Raw genomic sequence first — 23,631 nt, 5'->3', positions numbered from 1 at the left:
CCCAACATGTTTATTATCTTCGATTCCATTTGTTACCTTTCTGCTTACCCTCACGGACCCCCTAAGGTATATCAAGAACTCGATTATAATCCTCTCACAGCCTGAATATTATATTCCAAATAAATATAATTATTATTATTTATATGATATTCTGTCGTTAGTAAATAAATTAAATTAGAATAAAATACTGAATATTATGTACTTCAAAATATTGGGGGGACGCGTCCCCCTCGTCCTCCCTCCCGCCAGAGACGCCCGTGCTTTTATCGCCAAACACAACATTCCTGTGTGTTGTCAGGCTTCCTACTCACCTGACATGGCTCCGTGTGACTTTTGATTATTTCCCAAGCTGAAACTGCCACTAAAAGAAACCCGATTTGAATCAAGAGGAGACATCATGCGGTATGCGACGGCACAGTTGCTCACCATTCCAAAAACTGCGTTCCAGAAGTGTTTCCAACAATGGCGGGAGCGCTGGGAGAAGTGTGTGCATTAACAAGGCGATTACTTGAAAGGGGATTAGTTTTTTGAATTTCCAAATCAATAAATGAATTTTTGCCAACCAAAGATGCGATACTTTTTGAACACACCTCGTGTATTTTACCATGTCCAAACACTTTGTTTGCGAAGATAATCACCGAAGCGCTTCTAGTAACACGTAGTAACATAAAAATTATTAAGGCTAAAACACGATGATTAAAAAGGGGTAGGATAGTTAAGAGCTTTCCAATCTTAAACGATGTATTAAATAAAGGACGAAGTACGTCCAAATACAAAAGAGAGAGAGAAAAAAAGGTAAACAATTGAAGTGATAAGTTGGACTGGATATGCGTTAGCGTTTTCAGCAGCGAGATTGTATGAGACGTGGACCTACAGCTTAACATGGGATCCGAGCCACATGAGCTCCGACCGGGAATCGAACCCGGATCTCAAGTGCAAAAGGCACGTACGCTAACCAGATAGCCACGCGGGAGCTTTCAAGTGTTAAATGTTCCTAGGTGTACATTTTAGAGATTTACATCTCGAAAAGTTGTGAACAGGTAAGCATCGACTGGAAATAGGTCCTGGACACTCAAGCTTTATTCCTGGCGAAGACTAAAGGAGACAGTGAAATTAAATTTTTTGTGCTCTTCCACAGGGAAATGAACCCGGGACAACGTGCACCAAAGGCGCACTCGCTAGCCATTAGACCGGCGGGGAGAGCTAATTTACACAAGTGTTTTGTTAATTGTGATTAGAACTACTACAATGTACTTACATATTTTCTCTTGTTCCTTCTTCTCCAACCGGATCTGCAATTTGAGAATTTCTGCGCGCAGGGCATTATTCTCGGCTTTCATTTTCCTTACCGTGCATTCGGCATCGAACAATTTGTCACTTTCCAACAACAATTTCAACCGCTGTTTATGAGCTTCTTCTTGTAATGATTTTATTTCTTTGCTGAGAAATACAAAACACAATTTATGAAATTGCGGGACAAGACAATCAAACAATACATACAAAAGATAATAAAATTTATAACAAATGATAGGTAATAAAATGGCCTCTGAATAGAAAGAAAATTAGTAGTAAAAATATCAACAATATGTGAGTAACTAATTGTTAGAAGTTGTCAAGCATTTGTATACTGGGATATCTACAAGAATAAGATTACATTTAAAAACTTTGAAATTTCTTATTGACATGTTAGGAATATAAAGATTTACAACACCTATTAATGGTAAATTGCCCATCAAAACATTATGAAGAAGTTTCAAATCAAATAAGGTTCTTCGTTCTGATAATTTGAGTACGCCCAATAGGTGTCTAATTTCGTCATGGGATTATTATTATTATTATTATTATTATTATTAATAATAATAATAATAATAATATTAATAATAATAATAAATAGTAGACTTTAAAAACTATTGACAACGGGTATTTTAAACTTTTTCTTGTAGTGTGTGTCCGAAAACTTGCTACCCAATGAATAAGGTTTAAGTATAGTTATAAAACACGGAAAAATATACATGAGCTACTATTGCAGTTTTTGTATGGGATGTGGTGGAAATATTCCCAGATGTCAAAAGACGTTTCTGAAACTTTGTGAATAACGAGGATGGAAGCGGTTCAAATATCACAAGAGTGAATGATATCCATATTCGAAGTGTAGCGTACCTCATCTTAAGCGATAGTTCGTCAAGTAAAAGAGAATATATCCATGAGTATTGGAAATGGATATCCGCGAGGTGGGTTTCGAGACAACTGAGTTATCCTTAACAGAAAGAGAGAGTTCGATTCGTTCAGAACTGTGTGATCATTTTAAACAAGAAAGAAAATTTCTGGTAAAGTCAGTAATGTTCAGTGAGATATGTGCCCATATGTGATGATAGATCCATGTCATAATACAGATTACTAACGTAAAAGGAAAATGAACCTTTCCTTTCAGTTTAATGTACCGCGATTATGCCATTTAGGCTAAGACAAACGGATGATTAGGACAAGTGAATGACGATGGAAAAATTGGTGAATTGAGATTGAGGAAGGAAACGAGAGTACCCCGAGAAAACCCACGGACACTATGTTGTCTTCGACAAACTTACTTGGCCGGGGATCAAACCAGGGACCTCACGCATCAAAGGTAAGCGCTCTACCATTGAGCTACCGTGCCCATCAAGAATTTCATGATTCGCTCAAAGAGATCAAGCATGGAATGGAAGAACAAACGTAAGTAGATAGACTTAAAATACGTATGTGTCACAATGGTCAGGTATCAACACAAATCCGTCTATCTGTTGATATTAACGCATTACAGAGGCTGATCTGTTTTCATCCGAACAACTTGTAGACACTACGGATGGCCGGAATCAGTTTTCGGCTCTGAACGGATCCGGTTCTAGAAGATCCGGTTCCTGAATTGGGTTTTCGGATCCAGGTCTGGAACAGGGTTTTTTGGATCCAGGTCTGGAACCTATTCCTGAACCGGATCTAAAAACCGGGTCTCCAAGAACCGGTTTCTGCCAGAACCGGAACATTGTGGTCATCTCTACGCTAAACCCGAGCTGCTGGCAGGCTCTGAACAGTGTGCTAGAATGATGGAAGCGACAGGCAGGCGGCCGTTTGTCTCATTTGGCTAAACAAACTGGGTAACTAGCAACTAGCAAACTCATTGGCTGAACACGCAAACTGGCAAACTCATTTGGCTAAACACCCACTGGTGGACCAAAAAGGTTTTTCTGGGGGGCACAAGCGTGTGGTCCTCTTTGCAGTGTTTTGAAGATGAACTTTGTGCCTCCTTTACGGGTCTTTGGGGGGCGGGGGCTTTTGAATCCAGGTCTGGAATCGGTTCCGGAACCAAGTCTGGAACCGGTTCTCAAAACCAGATCTCCAAGAGCCGGTTCCGTGAGGAACCGGAACGTTGTGGCCATCATTAGTAGACACTTGTCAAACCGAGTTTCACAGAGAAACAAAACTGCGGGCACTCGTGTATCAGTCTCTCAACTGTTGTGCAGAAGAGACAATACGTTGCTGTGGGCAAAATGTTGCCGTACAAAATCGCTTTTTGGGAGGATGCGTCGTGCAAACTCTGGCATTTCCTGAATAGTAGAACAGTGTCGAAAAGTATGACGGCCATTGTTAGTGTTATAATTAAACATTATGCCTAGTAACCTCCTCCACAACCCTGTCACCAACGAAATCACATCCAAAGAGGGGGTCAGAGTGAAACATACGACCTGTATTTAAGAAGACCCAGGACATGGGGGTCTGTTAAAATCTATTATCTATTATCTAGCGTGTTGTTGCCAAGCATTACATGTGACGCAATCAACAGTAAATTATGCAATCTATCACAAATTGAGGCCGCAAACTCTCTGCGAGGTCAGTATGCATGCATTAACACCAAAGTATATCGCAGAGCGAAAAAGTAAGGACAGAAGCTGTTTAAGCGCCACCCAGCTGCTGACTGCTGAAAATTTGTGACAGTGGAAGTATGGATCTATCTAAGTAACTATGGAAAAATTCAGTCCATCTTCCCTACAGAAGTTTTCATGAAAAAGACCGATGTGAGTCAATGCAAAGAGATTTCTCACAAGCTTATATGGTTATTACTGACTTTTGCTACAGAGAAGAGCTCAAGATTCATAAGATAAAAAAGTAAAAAATCAATGCTAGTTATTACGAAGAACATGTCTTATCCTAAATTTACACAGATGAAATAACAAAGCTTCAAGTCACATAGCAGAAACATCTTGGCCTTCTACCAACATATTGCAGCAGCAACTGATATCCAAGTCGAGGATATTACCGTCAAGAGTCCAAGTATTAGTCCCATGGATTACTCTGCTTTTGAGATTCTCAAACGGTGCTTTCCATATCGTCGGATTCGCACAATAAATGACTTTGGAACACTGTATCCCTGGTACAGTTGCAATGAAAAGTGTTGCAGTGGAAAATGCAATGTCTTGCAATGGTCCACACAGATGGCCATCACATCAAACATGATCAATTGTGGCAAATTGAAGTATCTTAGGTAAGCATCAACTTCAATTTGGAGTTTGGAAACGAATCAGCCTCTTTAGTATTCAGTAGCAATAAAAGACATAATTTAAGTCGAGAAGATTACGATGAAAAATAAATGTTTATTATTAATCAAAACTTTGTCACTTTACTGTTCAAAAATTAAATTTTAGTTTTAAAGTGAACGACCCTCATAGTAGGTACTGTAATCCCAGATTTTATAACGCGACAAACCATTAACCTTCCTCAATCGAAATTTGCACTAAAAAGCCAACTGGTTCATGCACGTTAGCACGGTATTGTTGTAACCTTCAACATACAGCAAATCTCAAGAACATTCAGAAATAAATACTTACTCCGCTTTATCTAACATGGACTGGAACCACATAACTGGCGATGATCTACCAACATCATCGGGAAGTACTGTCTTTCTCGCATTTTCCAACTGGCTTTCCAATTCTTTAACTTTTTCTGTTAATTCCTACGCAAAGCGAGAAAAAATTATATTAATATTTAATTTTTTTTTTAAACATTCTATGATATAACAATATTTTATTTTCCATTCCTTTCTAATTTATTCCATTACTTTTTAATTATCAATGCAAAGTTACGCAAAAAGAAAGATCTATTCACATCTCTTTCCAGTTTTTCCTGTACATTTATTCGTAAGCAGAATCATGTTCAAAAAAATCTATTGCTAGAGCCTGTCTATTTCAGGTGTGTCCTCGGAAAATATGCGAAACATACTTCGGATCCATCCCCGCCTCCTCTGACGGATGAAACCCTCTCTTTGCTTTGGGAAAAGAAGTGAAATGTGTTGCCAATTTGTCATTCAGTCACTTGGTCTTGACGAGTGAAGATCGTAGGCTACTTAGAATGGCTAACAAGACAGAGCACAGCGATGTCCGTGAAATAATTCATTGTGACAACGCTTCCGCATCCAACAATTGAAAGATCTTGGCCGCAGCATTTGTCCCTCCTCTTTCGACAGAGGTACGGGAAAACACACATCGACAGCAGCACCAGAAGGGGGACACTTGAAATAGAAACGCTCTAATCCTTAAATGAAAATATTGTACTAGAGAAAATATTTTGTGATGAGTGCGAAGATGAATGAGACAAAACGCAGACCTAAACACGTGCCTTCATTGTGGGGGCACAAAAAGCACGTATGTGGAATTCTAAGATAAACTAGAAGAATTATGCAAACCAGATGTTCAATGTTTCGAACGCTAACAATGGCATAAATTAATTCTTTTCAAAATTGTTTAATAATGACGACGAACAATATGAATGGAATTAAGAATATGTTTGACTGTGATCTACCACAATAGAATCATCTTAAAGACACTCTAATTGATTAATAAATTTGGAAGAAAATCAAGACCTTGTAATAAAATGAAATTAAAGCTGATACTTCACAAGAAAACGGTGGTTATACGTACCACTAGATATTGCGTATATACTACAACATTAAGTACGTTGTAAAACCTGCATTTATACTATAAGTACAGGTCAGTGTTGGGTAAGTTACTTGTAAAAATGTAACGCGTTACAAGTTACTTTACTTTCTCTTAAAATGTAACGCGTTAGTAACGCGTTACTTGCCCCAAAAAAGTAACTGTTACTTTACTTCGAAAGTAACGCGTTACTAACGCGTTACTTTTAGGTCCGAGACTTTAAAAATGTGAAAAAAAATGACTTCAATTTTCCGTACTAATATTACTACCGCTATTATTATTATTATTATTACTATTATTATTATTATTATTATTATTATTATTATTATTATTATTATTATTATTATTATTATTGCACGTTATGAATCGCTTTATGTAAATGCAAGGACAAATTTTTACTTGATATATGAACATTTTCATATAATGTAACATTGATAAAACGCCATTCTGCGTTACTCGTAGGGATGGACACGAGTGAGTTTTCTTTGACACTCGATTCGACTAGAAACAGACATCTCTGAGCTCAACCCGAGAACTCGACTCGGAAAATTTCCTCCAACTCAACTCGAATTGGAGTCGAGTTTCGAGTCGACTCGAGCCAAATCCGGTGTGTAGTTTCGAGTACATTCTTCAAGTATATGCATAGACAGTATAATTATTATCAATGACACTACTACTACTACAACTTATATTATTAATAATAATAATAATAATAATAATAATAATAATAATAATAATAATAATAATAATAATAATAATAATAATTATTATTATTATTATTATTATTATTATTATTATTATTATTATTATTATTATTATTATTATTATTATTATTATTATAACAACACTGTATATAAAAATGAAAGATAGGCGGTTTGTATTTGAATACTAAAAAACTAGTTGATTGCCAACCTCGGTAGTCGTGAAGTCTAGGAGTCATGGACATTGTTCACGAGCTTCTGAATTTGGTTTGAGGGTCTAGGTTGAGTATTCGGGCTCGAGCCAAACGTTGTTAAAAGTTATAGGGCATTGGCCAAATATCTTCAAAACTGCTCGGCCCCGGTTTAGAATTGTCAAGGACTCGAGCAGCTCGGCTCACAGCTCATTCACTATCGACCCGAACCGAGAAGTGAGCCGAGCCAACAGCTCACTCAATCAACTCGGCTACAGCCCTCGGCTCAGTTGAGCTAAACCGAGCAAATTGCTCATCCCTACCAAGCAAGCTCGAGCCGATGGTTCACCCCAAGTGAGCCCGCTCGAGACACCTTCTCAGATGAGCCGAGCCGAGCTGAGCTTGTTATAAAAAAATCTCTTGTGGTCTCGCTATCGAGACGAGACGAGATGCGAGCAGTGTCCCCTCTCGTAGGCAACACTGAAAGTATTCCATATTGCTGTTTAGCTTACATTTCTCATGGCTTTCGTTTTCCAGTGTAATCAGGCCACGATTTCAAGACGACTTAAAACGAACGAGCTATTTATCAAACTCGACTGGACTCGATACTCGACGCGAAAAACTGAATCGGCTTGGAACTCGACTCGAGGATATTACCCTTGACTTGACTCGAAACTCGACTTGAATTCGAGTCGAGTCGAGTTTTAGCTTGACTCGTGCTCATCCCTATGCGTTAGAAAAAATGGTTGCTTATTAATATTTCTACTAAACTAATTATATAATAATAACAATGTTGTTATGTAAAATTAAAAATAAAGAATATAGATGAACATTACACTACTCTATAATCAACTGGACTGTAGGATAAGCAAACTGATCTGAAAGAACTCCAATATTACATACCATCAGCAAACTATTTTCTAGTAATAAAGTAGACCTGCTCATCAGAACAGAGTTTATTCATATTAACCTCTTATTGTAAATCGTTAATTATGGCACCCTAGTTGTTGATAAATATTTTTTGCCGGGAAACTTCAGACACATTACTTTTAAATTCTGCCCACCATCATCCTCGCTCTTAAGAAAAGTGTTCTTTCAAATGTTCGAACGGTAAAATATTTTCGTTCTCCATCTTTATATAAACACCACCAATCAAAGTAAAATAGACTACCGGTATCATTTCACTCCTAGTTCACTCACTGAATGTATTGATTTTAGCTGTCAAAATCTACGACAAAATCTTCCAGGTGCTTGCAATCAGTACACGTGATTTCCCTAAGGCTGTTCTCATCTTCAAAAAACAGCAAGTGGCACTACGAACATATCTGTTTCTCTGTGTGTCTGTGACTGTCGGTCACTGACATACGCAGTTCATGCTCGATTGTTTCATTCTGAGAAATTCACTTACAGGAAAGAAACATTCGTTTCCGAAAAAAAAAAATATACATACATTATAGTTACTCATCCGAAATGTAACGCGGAAAAAGTAACGCAAACTAGGCACGTTACTCAAAAATTTGTAACGCGTTACCGTTACAGTTACTTTGGAAAAAATGTAACGCGTTACTGGGAAACGTTACTTAAAAAGTAACGCGTTACAAGTAACGCGTTACTTGCGTTACGTTACTTCCCAACACTGGTACAGGTTTAACAAGGAAACAACTGTTTCTTTTATCATAGTCGCTTTAAGCTACTTAAGAAGTAAAGTACTGTAATTTCGCAAGCAATAGATGAAAAAAGATATATATATTCGCAACATCGTTATGCGTTATGTTGAACTTCACCTGTTTGGGAAACGGTATAAAGTGGTCATACGTGAGTAGAATGTGACACGAGAAAATGCATGTGTTTTTCTTTGTCTTGTCTGGGAAAAGATGCTTCTGCGCAAAGGGTTGGCGTGTGATGAGAATTAAGTGTTTTCACGAGACTCCATGATGCTGTCATTACTGGTGGCACCAACCAAAGCCAATGCTGCGTTAACAGAAAGTTCTGCTCTGCATTTGGTGGACTGCTCGGCGTATCGTGAATCACGAACTGCTGCTACCTGGCCAAACGAGCAATGGAACTGGATTCTCGCAGCTTTGGAACGTCTGTATGAAAAACTGAAACCAAGCACCCATTACTTGTGAATCGCAGAGACATGCTTCATAACAACGCGAAGCTATATGCTGAACCCCTGACACTATTATGAGACTTGACTGGGAAAAGCTCATATACCTTCCATTCTGCCCGGATATCACACCATCAGCTTACCATTTGTTTGAGTCATTAAACAACTCTGGAGGGAAGACTTGTTTGACATTTCGGTTGAATTCTACCATCGTGTGTCTATATTCTCCCCGAGTTTTGGAAGAAGTTACATTTGCTTACATGGAGAGCCTTACCCTTTGTAGGAAAAATCCACCAGAACGTTTTGGGGTACCTAATATACAGGGTGTTCCTAAATAACACAGACAATGTTTAGGAGGTGATTCCTGACATCGAGATAAAGCAAAAAAGTGTACGCTAACTTGGATACAGAAATTCTTCCTTTCGGCGCTACGACCAGCTGAAATTGGACGTATGCTAACGCTAACCATATAGCAACGGCTGAGCCATATCACACTCAAGGACACATTTCTTGAGTTGCAGCTCTTGGTTTGTTTACATTCCTGAACCAATGAACTATTGAACTTGCTATTATATGAGATTTTTTGCCTTTCGTATTTTATTTATTTCCTGTCTGTCTTTTCCTCCCTCTTACTCTTGAAGTTTCCGCAACCTCGACATGCAAAATAAAGAGAAATAAATAAAATCTTATTTGGAGTACTTACTGTGACTTCTGTTTTGTAAGTTCTAAGATTTTTATTCCAATGCTCGCTACGGTCTGTTTCCTGTTCTTGTTTCCATTTGCGATAAACTTCCATCTTCTCTGCCTGTAATTTAATATACATTCATATACAACATTACTGACATATTATACAACTAATACAACAAACACTGTTTTTACTGGCCCACTTCCCTTTTAGTGAAAAGTATAAGAATGATAACATGATTAAAAAGCACAACTAATTAACTGACTGAAGACTGACCTCCATATTTAGCACCGCGACTATATGAGATGGTACCTACTGCGCAACGTCGGATTTGAATTACTTCTGTGGTGGCTCAGTGGTAGAGTGTTCACCTCCGGTGTTTAAGGTCCCTGGTTCGATCCCGGCTCGCGCCGTGTGTACTTTGTGGTGGACAAACACCGTGCTCGTGGGTTTTCCCGGGATTCTCCCGATTCCTTCCACTTTCTTCATTCCACCATTTCATTAATTTCTCATCATCATTGTCTCCTTTAGCCTAACCGGCATAACTGTGGGACGTAAAACTCAAAGATTTCATTTCATTTTTTTTAACTACTTCTCTGGAGGGGCACGGTGACTCAATGGTAGAGCTTTTACCTCTAGTGCGTGCGGTCCCTGGTTCGATCCCTGACCAAGTAAATTTGTGGTGGAAAACATTGCGCCCGTGGGTTTTCTCCGAATACTCCCGTTTCTTCTCACTTTCTCATTCCACCAATTCTTCCATCATCATTCACTTGCTTTAATCATCGTCTCCCTTAGCCTAGAGGGCATAAACGTTGGACGTTAAACTGAAAGATTTCATTTCACTTTTAAACTACCCCTCGAGTTCGTACCGAACTAATTCTACTGGATTCGAACAAGAGACTGCGCACAATGGTTACTTCATTACGAAAAGCGACACTTAAAGAGACAGACGCTGTATCAGCTCATAGATAGTCTAACGGCTAGTGCCCTCGCCTTTGGTGCAAATTTCTTCCTTTCACTTTTAACCCCAAAATTGTATCCCTAGTAACCACGAACCAGACCTTTTGTTCCTTAAATCCCTCTTAACTTCTAATTCCAATATCTCACTACTCTACCTAATGTATTTGATCAGGCGAGGATATCTACGTTCAAATTTCAACGACATCTTATTCAAAATTCTGACACACCTATTCTCGCTTTCAACTCTTATCGCTTAGACAAAAAAATCACCACTCTGTCGAACGCATTCAATCATACAAGAATAGCTTTTACGTTGGGAATTCACTGAGACTCAACTCAGTCAAAAGGGTTAAGTTACTTTTCTTGATCACTAACTTATATAATATATCTAGGTATAAGAATCTCATATTTCATGCGGACTACACTTGTTGCATCATTTACTATTCGGCAAGATCCGTCCCATTCGAACGGAATCGTCTACTGAAGCTCTACAAGGAAGAATCCATCTTAAAAAAAAAAAAAAAAAAAAAAAAAAAAAAAATCGCTATTCGTAGCTTACTTAATACAAGCTTTCGCAAACGAGTCTTGCAACTCCCAAACCTGACTTTCAAATATACCCACTTCTTGAAGGAAAGGATAAATTCGCCATTTGATAAAAATTACGAAAGTACGAGTAAAAGGACGAGTAAAGTATGTCCTTTTAACTATGTCCATTCAAGAGTTTAGCTAGCAAGTTTCATATTTAAAAATACAAACATACTTTATCCTAGTATCCCTGCATTTAATATTTTTAGCATCAGCCGTTTCAAAGCTTGTGTCTTTTTAAATATTATATATGCATCCTATAACATCTATTAGTAAATATACCAAATTTCAGTTAGTGAAATAGTTTTTTAGCTGGACGGACAACTTTACGTAGCTAATATTAGTGTTTCATACTCACTTTGGGGGGCCACATGAAAATAACTGTGATAATATATAGTTACCTGATTCTCTGACTATTAAAAATTATGGCCTTTAATACATTAGCAGTTTCTTAAATAATGTTCAACCTAAGACATTTTCCTGACTTTCCACTACACTCACTGTTTTGCATAAATTGTCCCTACTCCCATAATTGCACATCTGTGCACATCTAATAGTTAAATATTAAATTCTTTTGACTACGGAGCAAGCGAAAGTCTCTGATCTTAATTTGTGAAATGAATCTTCCACAAAAATATTCAAAAGTGAAAGCCTACAATAGACAAAGAGATAATAACTCATTAATTAAAATTCCTACCCATTAATTAAGCTTTAAATTTACATAATTCATTCCCATATCCTAAGGATAAAAAAGGAGTGGAAATGTAGCTTAAGTTTCACTTTTGAGCCCTTGTTTGTTAGATTTCTTTTATATCTCTGCCTTTAATTACAGTTAACGTTTGTTCCCTTGCTGTGACTGCGAAAGAACTAGAAAATTCCTTATGATTACCACTGGTAAGGATAGAACCGAAGACACGAATATTACATGGTAACCTTCTGATATAATAACTAAGTAAAATCATATTATAGTGGAGGAGGAAAATACTTGTAGGCAGCCTTCTCGAGTTTTCCAGTCCAGATATTTCATGGTACATATCACGTACACGAATTTGTTTCCCATAATCTTCTTTCTTTCTTCACGTGTTTCCAAAATGGTGCTGTATGTACCAGAGATGCTAAACTCCCAAGTCCGCATCAAGCTCAATAACGAAGCACGAGTAGCAGAGAATAATAGCTCTCTAAATGGATAGTGATCCAGAGCCTAAGCCCGCGCGAGCCTACATGTGAGCCCCATTAAGAATAGTAATTCCGAGCCGATAGCGAGCTCGAACCCAATAGCGTAAGAGGTTATGAGATTGACCTATCTCAAATCTCGTAGAAAATAGAGTGTCTGAAATTTTGAGCCCTGAATGAAAAACTGCTATCTCCAGTATGTACAGAAAGCACAGAGGGCATCATAGCACCTCAGTGAATATCAGTAGACACTTGTCATTCTGCGTTTACGCTAGACGCCAACCTAAACAAGGTTCAAATTTTAGACGTCAAAGTTATGTTTTTGAATAAGAGCACGTTTTGAATAATTCACTATGACAAGTATTAGAACTTTTTCTATCATTTCTCCTTAGCATTAACATGATTCATAAAGTAAAAAAAAAAAACACTTGTCCAACATGTTCTGTCTCCCACTCATCTACAATCAATTATAATATTAAGTAATACTTCTTAAAATTGCATTTACCTTTAATCTTGCCACTTCAGAGCATTTGGCGTTGTATTGTCTTTGAAGTTCGGCATATTTTGCTTTGAGCTTGTCCACAGTTTTCTGTAACTGTTGTCTCTTGTCTTCCACTTCAGCAAAGAGGGAATTCCCCTTCCTGTGTTCATCAGCCCCTGTCGTTTTCAAGTTTTCCAACTCAGCACGGAGAACAACAATCTCTTCCTGAGCACTCTGCAGTTCAAAGATAATAAAAAATGAATTATAAAATTTAAAGAAACAAATCAAACTCTTCAATAAGTAGCGGTGGAAGAAATTTAATAAATTATTACTTAGATATCTACCCAAAAAAATCTGAACCAATTTCGACTTTTCCCTGGAGTCTTGGTCACGCAGGTTAAAAACAGGAAGAAGAAGAACAGAAATATCAAGGAATAAAAATGGAACGGACTTACCAAGCGAAGAGCTGTGCTGTACAAAAAACACGTTGTCTAGTGTGTCAACGATCTCCAAACGAGGTGAAGCGAACAAAAATATGGCGAAGTCAGTTTGCGCACCTTTTTTGTTCCTTGTTGGAAGGTTGCCAATTCATGTTTATTATCATGGCAATGCTGTAAAAATTTTGTAATTACCGTCTCCCATTTGTCATTCAACCATCCCTTATCAAGATTTATTTATTTATTTTTATTTATTATTATTATTATTATTATTATTATTATTATTATTATTATTATTATTATTATTATTATTTTGATGAACAAGTAAATTTTCAAAAAATAGTCTCTCTACTTCATTTCTAGTTCCAAATAAAATGCTGAATCTTCTACGCTGTGTTGCGTTTCTTTTAAATGTTTTGATAAACGTGACACCAGATTTTCCGCTTTTGAATTTTTATATGTTCTTTTAATCGTATTTTTAAATTTCTCTTCTCTTGCCAACTGTATTTTATTTCGTAAATACCCGATTTTTTATTGTGATTCGTGTAATAACTCTTAAATTGTGTGATGTTCTTTTCTAAAGTTTTGGGAAGTTTTAAGGCTGTACGAAAACCTATTGTACATAATTCTATTTAATGCAGTTGTCAATCAGGAAAAAATAGGTGATCCAATCCATTTATATATATATATATATATCCTTTATGTCGGTTTCAGGTTTATCGGAACTTAAATTCCTCTTAACCTGATTGTACTATTTATTTAATAATGAAGCTGGGTACCCACTCAAACTACCCAGTTTCATCAGGTATTCAATTTCTGTCTGTAAATCTGTTTTTAAGGAAGTAAGACGTATGGTACGTACAAAGAAATTCTTCCAACTGTTTGCTTTGGAGTCTGGTGAATGTGCAGATTTGTAATGAATGTATTGTGTATCAGCTGCTGGCTTGTGGTCGAAAGCTTGGAACTATAAAAATTCAGGAATTATAGAATGATAGAATGTAGTAAGTAGATTGATAGAATTACTGAGCGTGGTTTTGCAAAGTCTGTCAACATAGTTTATGACGCACACATTCTTACTGAATTAGAATTACGGAAATGTAAACGTTTTTCTTTCTTGTTTTTCCTTTCATTGGAGTGATCTTAAGAATTAAAGTCTTATAACAGCGAAAAACTAGAAAATCTCACGGTTTAGACAATTTACAAGTTGCAAGACCCAAATATATAGAATAAAGTTTACTCTGCCTTCGAGAGAACATGTGTGGCTAGACTACTATGTTGGTATGCCTAGCATATTGGTTTCCGGCACGGTAAGTCGATCTTCTGCCTAGTTGCACATTTGTTTCAAATTCAATACAATTTTACAAAGATTGGGTGTTGTTGATTCATGTCTTCCTGAAGGCATCAAGTTTCTTCTTACGCACTACAAGTGTTCACTATACACACTACAAATGTTAAATACGTGACCCACGCTTAAAAGGGAAAACAAGGTGCCTTCATTTAAGTTACTATCATGCTCTCCCAGATCAAAAACGGAAAAAAAAAGGAAAGAATTCCCTGACTTTTCTCGGTTTTCGGACTAAAAAAAAAAGTTTTCCTATGTTCACGGAAAACAAGACCAAGGAAACATGACAACGATAGTACATAAGTAATATATTTTCCCCTAATCAACTATAACAATGAATAACATAAAAACAAATACAACGTATTTTATTATGAAATTACAGATTTCCCTGAAAATTTAATCTGTAACGTTAGTCACATGAAGAAAGTTTCGTCACACACGAAAGAAAAAGCGTATGATACAAGAAAAAAGGACGGAAATTAGTGTTTTTTTTATTATTATTATTGATAATAGTAAACATGGATGTATTTTGCCATGGCGGATGTTACGGCGGAAAGGAACATATTGAGGACATGGGGAATATCTGTGAGGTTATAGTGATTAATTAACATCGTATAATAACGTGATGCCTCTTCGGGGCTCCAATGCAGTAAATTAGTTGCATTTGTGCTCTTTAGTGGTAACTAGCACAAGTTGGTTTGTTTTTCGCATAGTAGTTTTTGTAGTATATCACCATGTTGAAAAGCTGGTAGGTGTTAATGGAAAAAATGGCAATATATATTACATTAAAGCACAATGTACACTTTGATATCTATAGACGTACCCCATAGTTAAAGAACAAGAGTCCGATGATATTAGTCCGGCTACCCACTGAGTATTGACCCAATGTGTACGCTGATGTGCAACTTCAAGAGCTAGTTTCGGAAAATCATAAGCACTTCCGAAATAAACCTCTTTGCGAATTAAAATAAATTATAATGAAAACACCGAAGCTAAAATACGAGTAACCGTATTCCAAAATCCTTTGATTTGCGTGATTAACTACTTTCACTTAATGCAGGACACGAAACGTCGATAAAATCACAACTAATGGGAACGAAAATTAGCTGGAAAATTGAAAAAGGCTGGAATTATCCGTGCATCGAATATGAATTAAGCATTGGATCGTTGATCCAACTACAATGATTTACCAATATTATATCTCACTGCGCAAGGGAAAGCAAAATATAATGCGAACAACTACAAAACGTAAGTTTGTTACACATCATTAGTGGAAAACACATATAAGTTTCTAAGTTTGAAGTTAGCAATTAAATAACAAGCACTCAACCATATCCAAAATTATCTTAGAATTTTCATTTTAAATGTTAATAAAATCTAACTCTCTGCGAGGGATGCAGCCAGGTCTCTACCCGTGGCAGAAATTGTTCTGTGCCTACCTGTTGCTGTGAAGGATTAAATACGAGTAAATGTCAATATGAAACACGAATAATGTAGCTGCAAAACACAATGGATGTAAATACTGAGTAATCTTCAAGCAACATACACGATTATAGACCTCAGCGTACTGTCTGTTCGAGGACCTTCGCTATTAAAGCAACAAACAATTAAAACACTCTCTGTGGTTCATAAATAGAATATTTTTACGATTCTAGAACTTATTACATATGTCCAAAAGTATTAATAATTTCATCTCCTTCTATTAAGAATAATTAATGTTAAATTCTCAACTCTGGAAAATTATCAATCTTCATTTCTGTTGATATTCGGTTGCACAAAAACAGTCTGTAAATGTACTTGATGATGAAAGTTAAATTGAGACGACTTCTGTCAATGTAAGCATTTTGTAACTGTATATATTGATGTAAACAAGCACACATTTCATCGGACAGCATATGTAAGTTATGCAAAATTGTGAGTGATGACATGATGCTCAACCTAAAAAAAGAATTAGTTTCTTTAAAAAAAAAAAAAATCATACGCACGTATAATGATTTTGTCCCAAATTTTAAAAGCCATAAACTGCAATGCGAGCACTTTTTGCTGTATAAATGCTTAAGTTTACTTCGTAATCAGTGGGACTCAGTAGTAGTTAGTAAAAGAGTCAGTGATAGTCAAAATTAGGCAGTAAAACCGAGTCACCAAAAGTGAAAGAGACTTAAAAACCACGCATTCGCAAAGTTCATCAGCTAAACTAAATGTGTGTACATTAAAGGTAAATGCACTCAACTAGTAGACTTCCTGAGTTTTAGACGATATCATAAACTACGTTAAGGTTAACTTTTCCTCTTTTAGCCTGAAAAAATGTCATTTCCTTTAAAATAACATAACATATATCTGCTACACAAACACACACATATATACACAATAATTATAAAACAAAATACATGTTAAATACATTTGCCGTCTCAAAACAGTGGTGAAAATTCCTATAGTACTTCATAGCACGTACAGGCGCATATTCTCAACATTAACAATAGAGGTACTTCAAGATGTACTTTGAGCTAATGTTACCAATCTAAGATTACTCAAAATGCTCTATGTTAGATAAAACTATATTTCAAATTCAATTTTAGAAAAGTAGCAACCCAGGTTGATACATAAATAACCAACACTTTCTGACCAGAGCCAATATATTTTTATTTTATGAAATGAAATCTTTCAGTATAACGTCCCACGATTATGTTCTTTCTACTAAGGGAGACGATGATTAAGGCAAGTAAATAATGGTGGAATGAAAATGTCGAAGGAAACGAAACGAGAGTACCCCAGAAAACCTACGGACACGATGCTGTTCAACCCAAACTGACTTGGCCGAGGATCGAATCAGGGACCCCCCCACTGAACGACCTAACCCCTCCCACATTTTATTTTAGTTTTAATAAATAAGTGTACTACTCTGGTCAAAAAGTGTTAGTTGTTTAAAAATATTTTTGATTCTATGACGCATTCAAGAGAATTATGTAAGCAACATCGAAGAGTGTAGAGAATAAGCTCAACTACTCTCCATAAAATAGTTCATATCATATCATAGCTAGTACGCGATAAACCGTTGAATGACAATATCCACAGAAACGATAAGAGAAATACTACCTGAATAGGATAGTTTCCACAAAAAGATATTCCATATACGATATATGCACTGACGATCGATATGAAAACAATTATTATGCCCTTATTAATATATAGCTTTATCGCACTTCACTATTGAACAAACATAACATTGTATTGATCCCTTTGGAGGAAAGCGGAGGAAAAACAAGTAAGACTTCTATATTCTATGACTCCGACAAAGATATTTCACCATAAGAAATGCTGCTGATTGCTCCGTGTAGAGATTGTGATGTAACAGTAGTTGGTACTTTATACATAACTTTCACTGATTACGACGGTCAAGAGAAAATGTCTGCAGCGACTTCACATTTTTATTAAAAATCTTCAATCCACTGCTTTAGTGTTTTCTTACTTTAGAATCGAATATTCAATGCAAACTCACTGTTATAATAATATATGGTATTAAAATATAGAAAACTACGTAATTAGGAGCGCGAGTAGTAACTATAACGAGTTATTTTTACCGAATATAAGTATATACTAATTTAAAAACTAGAGGCGTTCACCGTGTTGGGTTTAGCTTGACTTACCACAAGGAAAATTTCCCGGATCGTTCAAGGGATTGCCAGACAATTTTATGAATAAAAGTAGACGAACATTCACGTATGTTCATAGAATGATTGCACTGGGTTAACTTACACAGTTCTGGTAACGTCAGTATAGATAATAATTAAGTCTTTCTTGGGAGAATACGAAACAGTCCGAAAACAACATTTCCAACTACCTTTAATTTAAGATGGAGTAAAATTATTGTAGGTCAATATGTTCGTAAATAAAACACTTCGGTAATTCTGAAGAAGTGATTGATTATCTGGTTTTCTCAGACATGCGCTTCACATTATCAAAAGCATTATTGTTTTTTTTTTCAGTCCGACTGGCGACAGTAAGTCGGCAAAACACTTGTATCGTAAACAAATACAACACGGTATTGATGCAGTTAGTAAAAAGAAAATTCACTCTTTTTAATGTTCTTGTATTTTTAGTCTTTTGAAGCATAGAAAAATTATATTAGTTAAGTGTTCACTAAAATGTCTTGTATATTTGTGGTAAAAAGTAAATTAGGGCCAAGAATCGGTTATAATTTCATTCTTCGAAATTCCCTGACTTTCCCAGACCTTCTCAAATTCCCTGACTTTTCCTAGTTTTTCAAGTTTGTCGCCACCATATAGTGATCTTTATTATGAACTAATTTTGAGGATTCATTTTATTTTATGCATTGAACTTAAAGAAGTGTATTTCATTTCATTTCTGCATTTTCTTTTATTTTACGTCAGAATGCACTCTTTGTTCACGTTTAATCCTTACCAGTGGGAAAAGAGCTGATACCGTGCTTCCACAGACTCTGCTAATACGTCATGATAAAGCTCCAGCCTATGAGAGTACATGTGCAGACGAAACGAATAAAAATTCGTATGTTATGAGGGGTTGGAGACTTCATTTTGCACCTGGGTTCTAGACCTATGGGCCGCGCTTCGTCAGAGAAGTAGGAAGAGTGACAGACTATTCAGAAAGATGACTGCGTAACGTCTAGACCCGCGTGTGAGAACTGTGCTTTTTCTTTTAAACTGTTTGTGTAAGTATGTAGAAAGCTAAGAACATGCATAATATAAATAAATTGGACCATGTGTGTATTTAATTCAGGATTTTTCCTCTGCGCATATTGTGTGCGTATGCACAGGTGCTAAACGGATTCCAAGTTCGATTCCAGAACCTAGTTATCATGTTGGTTTCTTTGCTACCACAGTAATCATTACAACCATGTCTCCTTAGAATGTTTCGATCAGTTGCTGCGAAAGCTGAAATGATCCACACCAGTGTCGAAGTATATGGTAAAAAACACCTTTACTGATACCCTACAAAAAGAAATTGCAAAGGATGTTTTTTGGGGACAGATGGCCAACGCACCAGTTCCTGATCTGTATAGCTGCACGGCCAACCTAACATTAAAAATTAAGATAGTCTATCGAAGAGCAGCCCCGTATGTCGCTATGGAAATACAATGACGTATCATCCTATCGAAAGATTAAGTTAATACTGTCTTCATTGAGTGTCGAGAAAAGCCGTTGTATCAGCATGTTCAAATACATAGTACCCACCACAATATCGATGGGAAATGATACAATAATAATAATAATAATAATAATAATAATAATAATAATAATAATAATAATAATAATAATAATAATAATAATAATAATAATAAATAAATAAATAAATAAATAAATAAATAAATAAATAAATAAATAAATAAAAAATAAAACTTAATTTCAGAGAAATCAAGTTCGAGTTGCAAAATTGTACGGGGATTTCAAGCAACAATTGAGTGAAAACCCTGTATTTAAATGCGAATAAAGTCCAAATTTCTGTACAATATTTGTATACAATGGGACTTTAATGAAATTGTACGGTATCACTAGCTGTATTCATTGTACACGAGGTTCTACACAAGGTAAGGCAAGTAATACTACTCTATTTCAAAGTTCACGGAACTGTCAAATTGTTACTGAAGGCGGATTTGAGCTGAATATAGGTTCCATTAAACAGTGTTTGATTGTATTAGATTTTTAAAAAGATTAGAACAGAAACGTTCTACATATAACCCGCGCAAAATAAACGTAAAATAAAGGCACTTACCTCAAGAGATTGTGAGCATGAAGAACTTTCACTTTCTTTCACTTGTAAAATGTTCTGTAATTCCTCTAGTTGTTCCTTAAGGGCCTGTACCTCATTTCTGAACGCAACATTTTCTTCTGAAACTTCCATCATTTTCATTTGCCCATCCTTCAATTCTTGGACCAAATTCTCATTTTCAAGCTGTTAAGTAACGATATGTATTTAGTATAATTTAGTCATCATTGTAAAAGAAAATGAACAAATATATTTTAAACATATTAAACAATTAATTTACTGAAGAGGAAAAAAAGTAAATAAAAAGAATTAAATTCATTGAGTTCGTCTCAATATTGCAATTTAATATTGATATATAACCGTTGTAAGAAATGTTCCAGGACTGGACGTAAAAAATAACATTCTAAATTTACTAACTAATGCTTCTTGGTATCTTTGAAGGTGATTTCCTCTGTAATCTATACACAGCCTACACAGAGTTTTTGGAAGTTTCAGAAGCATATAGAAAAGCCTTTTCTGATATTGTAATCAACATAACGTAACAGCCTATTTCTGAAACATTTCTTTCTCGCTCGTTCTTTTTCAACGAAAATGTTCACATAAGAAAGTGAAAAAACAATCGCATAATCATAAATCAGGCCTGTACGGAGGACGTAGAGGAACAGGGTACGGGTTTGACCAGATATTCCTGTGTGAATCAACTTTTTTTTTTTTTAACGTTCTACGTTAAAACTCGAGACCAAGGAAGGCGGTGATAATGAGATGAATGCTAAAGTAAATTGAAGAAAGTGAAAGGAATTGAGGGAACCTCGAGAAAACCAACGAACATGGCGTTTGTCCATCACAAAGCCCACTTGGCGAGAGCTGGCTACAATAGTATTGAGCCTTCATTACTGTGCAAGAGGAAACATTATTCACATGCCCACGAATCTGGTTGGCGGAACTGAAATACCTGATGCGTATGTTTTATACCTGAATGTAAAAGTCGAGGTTCATTATCTATCCTGAAGGCAGAAATTCATGACGCACCATACCTCGCCTTCAACAGATCCGTTTTATTTATTTACTAGCTTTGCCTAGCTGGGAGCTTCGCCCCAGACCCCAGAGTTTGCTCGGACTACGGCCTTGCGTCTCTTACATATGTTCAGCCTTTCCATCAACAGTGAATTTCATGCATTTACTCTTTAAGATTTCCTTAATATGGCCAGCTGGGGGATTCGCCCCCAGACCCTCGCATTTACTCGGCCTACGGCCTCGCACCTCTTAAACTCACAATTCAAGTTTCTTATCGCATTTCAACTATCTAAAAGATAAGATTTTGTATCGCAAGAAAACGCCTATTTAAATAACATGGGAATTTCTTCAGCTCCCTTTAGACTCCTTAAAAACTAAAAATATTCAGTTTTGGCAATTTTATTGTGGGTTAGTCCCGGAAGGCTACAATCATGCCAAATTTCATCATTCTAACCCTGCCGGGAGCGCCTAAACATTTTCGGATGGAGATGTCCCACATAAATAACATGGGAAAGGCTTTTCAGTTCCGCACAAAACCATTCTAAAGTTGAAAATTTTCATTTTTGGTGATTTACTTGTGTAACGCTAACGAAAACGTACAAGCATACCGAATTTCAAGTTTTTATTGCAATTCCAAGTACCTAAAACATGATATTATAGACCCAAAAAAGACCCATTTAAACAACATGAGAAATTTCTTCATCCCCGTTTAGACACCCTAAAAGTTAAAAATATTCAGTTTTGGGAATTTTCCTGTGGGTTAGTCCCAGAAAACTATAATCATGCCAAATTTCAACATTCCACGTGAACCGGAAGTACCCGTTTCAGGTGTATGTACTGTTAAGACTACCCTGATTGCAAATAGTCTTCCACCCTCCATGCTCTCCCGAAATTTTTATGTCATCTACACACATCCCCTTCCTATAATGTCAAATCACTAAAGGTTTGCTGTATCATGTTCTCCATGTTCCGCAGGTGTTGTCCCTATGTTAACAGAGAGCTTAATATGAACATTCCTGTAACTCCATATCACTTAAGGGGCCGCGGTGGCTCAGTGGCAGAGCGTTCACCTCTGGTGCTTGGGGTCCCGGGTTCGATCCCAGCCCCCGCCAAGTGAACTTGGTGGTGGACAAACACCGTGTGCGTGGGTTTTCTAGGGGTTCTCCCGTTTCCTCCCACTTTCTTCATTCCACCATTTCATTCATTATTCATCATCACCGTCTCCTTTAGCCTAACCGGCATAACCGTGGGACGTAAAACTCAAAGATTTCATTTTCCATATCACTTAAATGAGCAAACAAATCCAACAGTGTGTTGCTGGGCACAGTGCTACCACCTGTTGGATTTGCATGAAACCACTTCCAAGGATATGTATTGACAATACGTATCAGATAATTCAAAAGCACCCAATTCGCTTGATCCAATATCAGGGCGTCTACTAAAATTCCAAAATGAAATTTCGTGACTTTGGCGTGACCTTTTCTTTACCAAATCATAAAATTTCCTAACATTTTCAAGAGGGAATTTGGGTGCGAATTACGCCGAATTTTCATCCATGCAATAGAAACGTACTTTGCTTGCGATTTGGTAGCGTCTAAAACCGACCATAGACATTTTAGGTGGTGAATTTTGACGTTTTATAGAACAAAATTTTCCAATCTGTACTTACATTTATACAGTTAAAGAAAAAAAAATCGTGACCCAAAAGCTAAATTTCCTGACTTTTTTTTGTGATTTTCATGACCGTTTTCTGATTTCGTGACTTTTTCGTGACATTCGTGACCGATAGACACCCTGAATATCAGTTTGAGGATATCAGTCCTAGAATTTTTCTGAGAAAGTTTAAGCTCGATGAATTCAAGTCAATTTTCTGATAAACGAAAATAAATAAATACAAATAAATAAACAAATACAACAACTATGTGTTAGTTAGGAGTCTAAACATTGTAAAATAATTGATATTCACTATTTTCCAATGAACAGATATTATATGTGATTTTGTTTAGTATATCATCTTAAATGAACACAAAACAAAAATTGCGATATTCTCAAAAACAACTCTATAATGTGATAGGGTTGTTAATAAGATTTCTCTGGGAAAAATCCAGAAGAAGCAGTGTACTTTTGGGGTTGAGCATTTTCGGACGATTTTCTCAAAAATGACCCGGAAGCAGAAGGTAATTTTGTTTATATTTCATAAATAAATGTTTAGAATTGACAACTTAATAATACGGCATAATTCATTTGTCC

The 23,631-nt window shown here is 36.3% G+C and overlaps 1 protein-coding gene across 2 annotated transcripts in view; it reads right to left on the bottom strand.

The window, feature by feature from the left end:
• The window catches only part of LOC145686693 (uncharacterized), a 51,782-nt gene that overhangs the window by 10,958 nt on the left and 17,193 nt on the right, over window positions 1–23,631 (bottom strand). For both annotated transcript variants that reach the window (XM_081760241.1, XM_081760240.1), the window contains exons 5-9: window positions 20,374–20,553; window positions 12,871–13,080; window positions 9,666–9,767; window positions 4,857–4,981; window positions 1,259–1,440 (exon numbers count right to left, since the gene is read on the bottom strand). In XM_081760241.1, the coding sequence (XP_081616367.1) occupies window positions 1,259–1,440; window positions 4,857–4,981; window positions 9,666–9,767; window positions 12,871–13,080; window positions 20,374–20,553 (799 nt within the window). The remainder of the gene's footprint in view (window positions 1–1,258; window positions 1,441–4,856; window positions 4,982–9,665; window positions 9,768–12,870; window positions 13,081–20,373; window positions 20,554–23,631) is intronic.

This window comes from Thermobia domestica, chromosome 5, assembly GCF_964235325.1.
Source record: "Thermobia domestica chromosome 5, izTheDome1.hap1.1, whole genome shotgun sequence".
Taxonomy (NCBI): domain Eukaryota; kingdom Metazoa; phylum Arthropoda; class Insecta; order Zygentoma; family Lepismatidae; genus Thermobia; species Thermobia domestica.
Note: the sequence above shows the minus strand (reverse complement) of the source record. Positions and strands in the feature narration are given on the sequence as shown.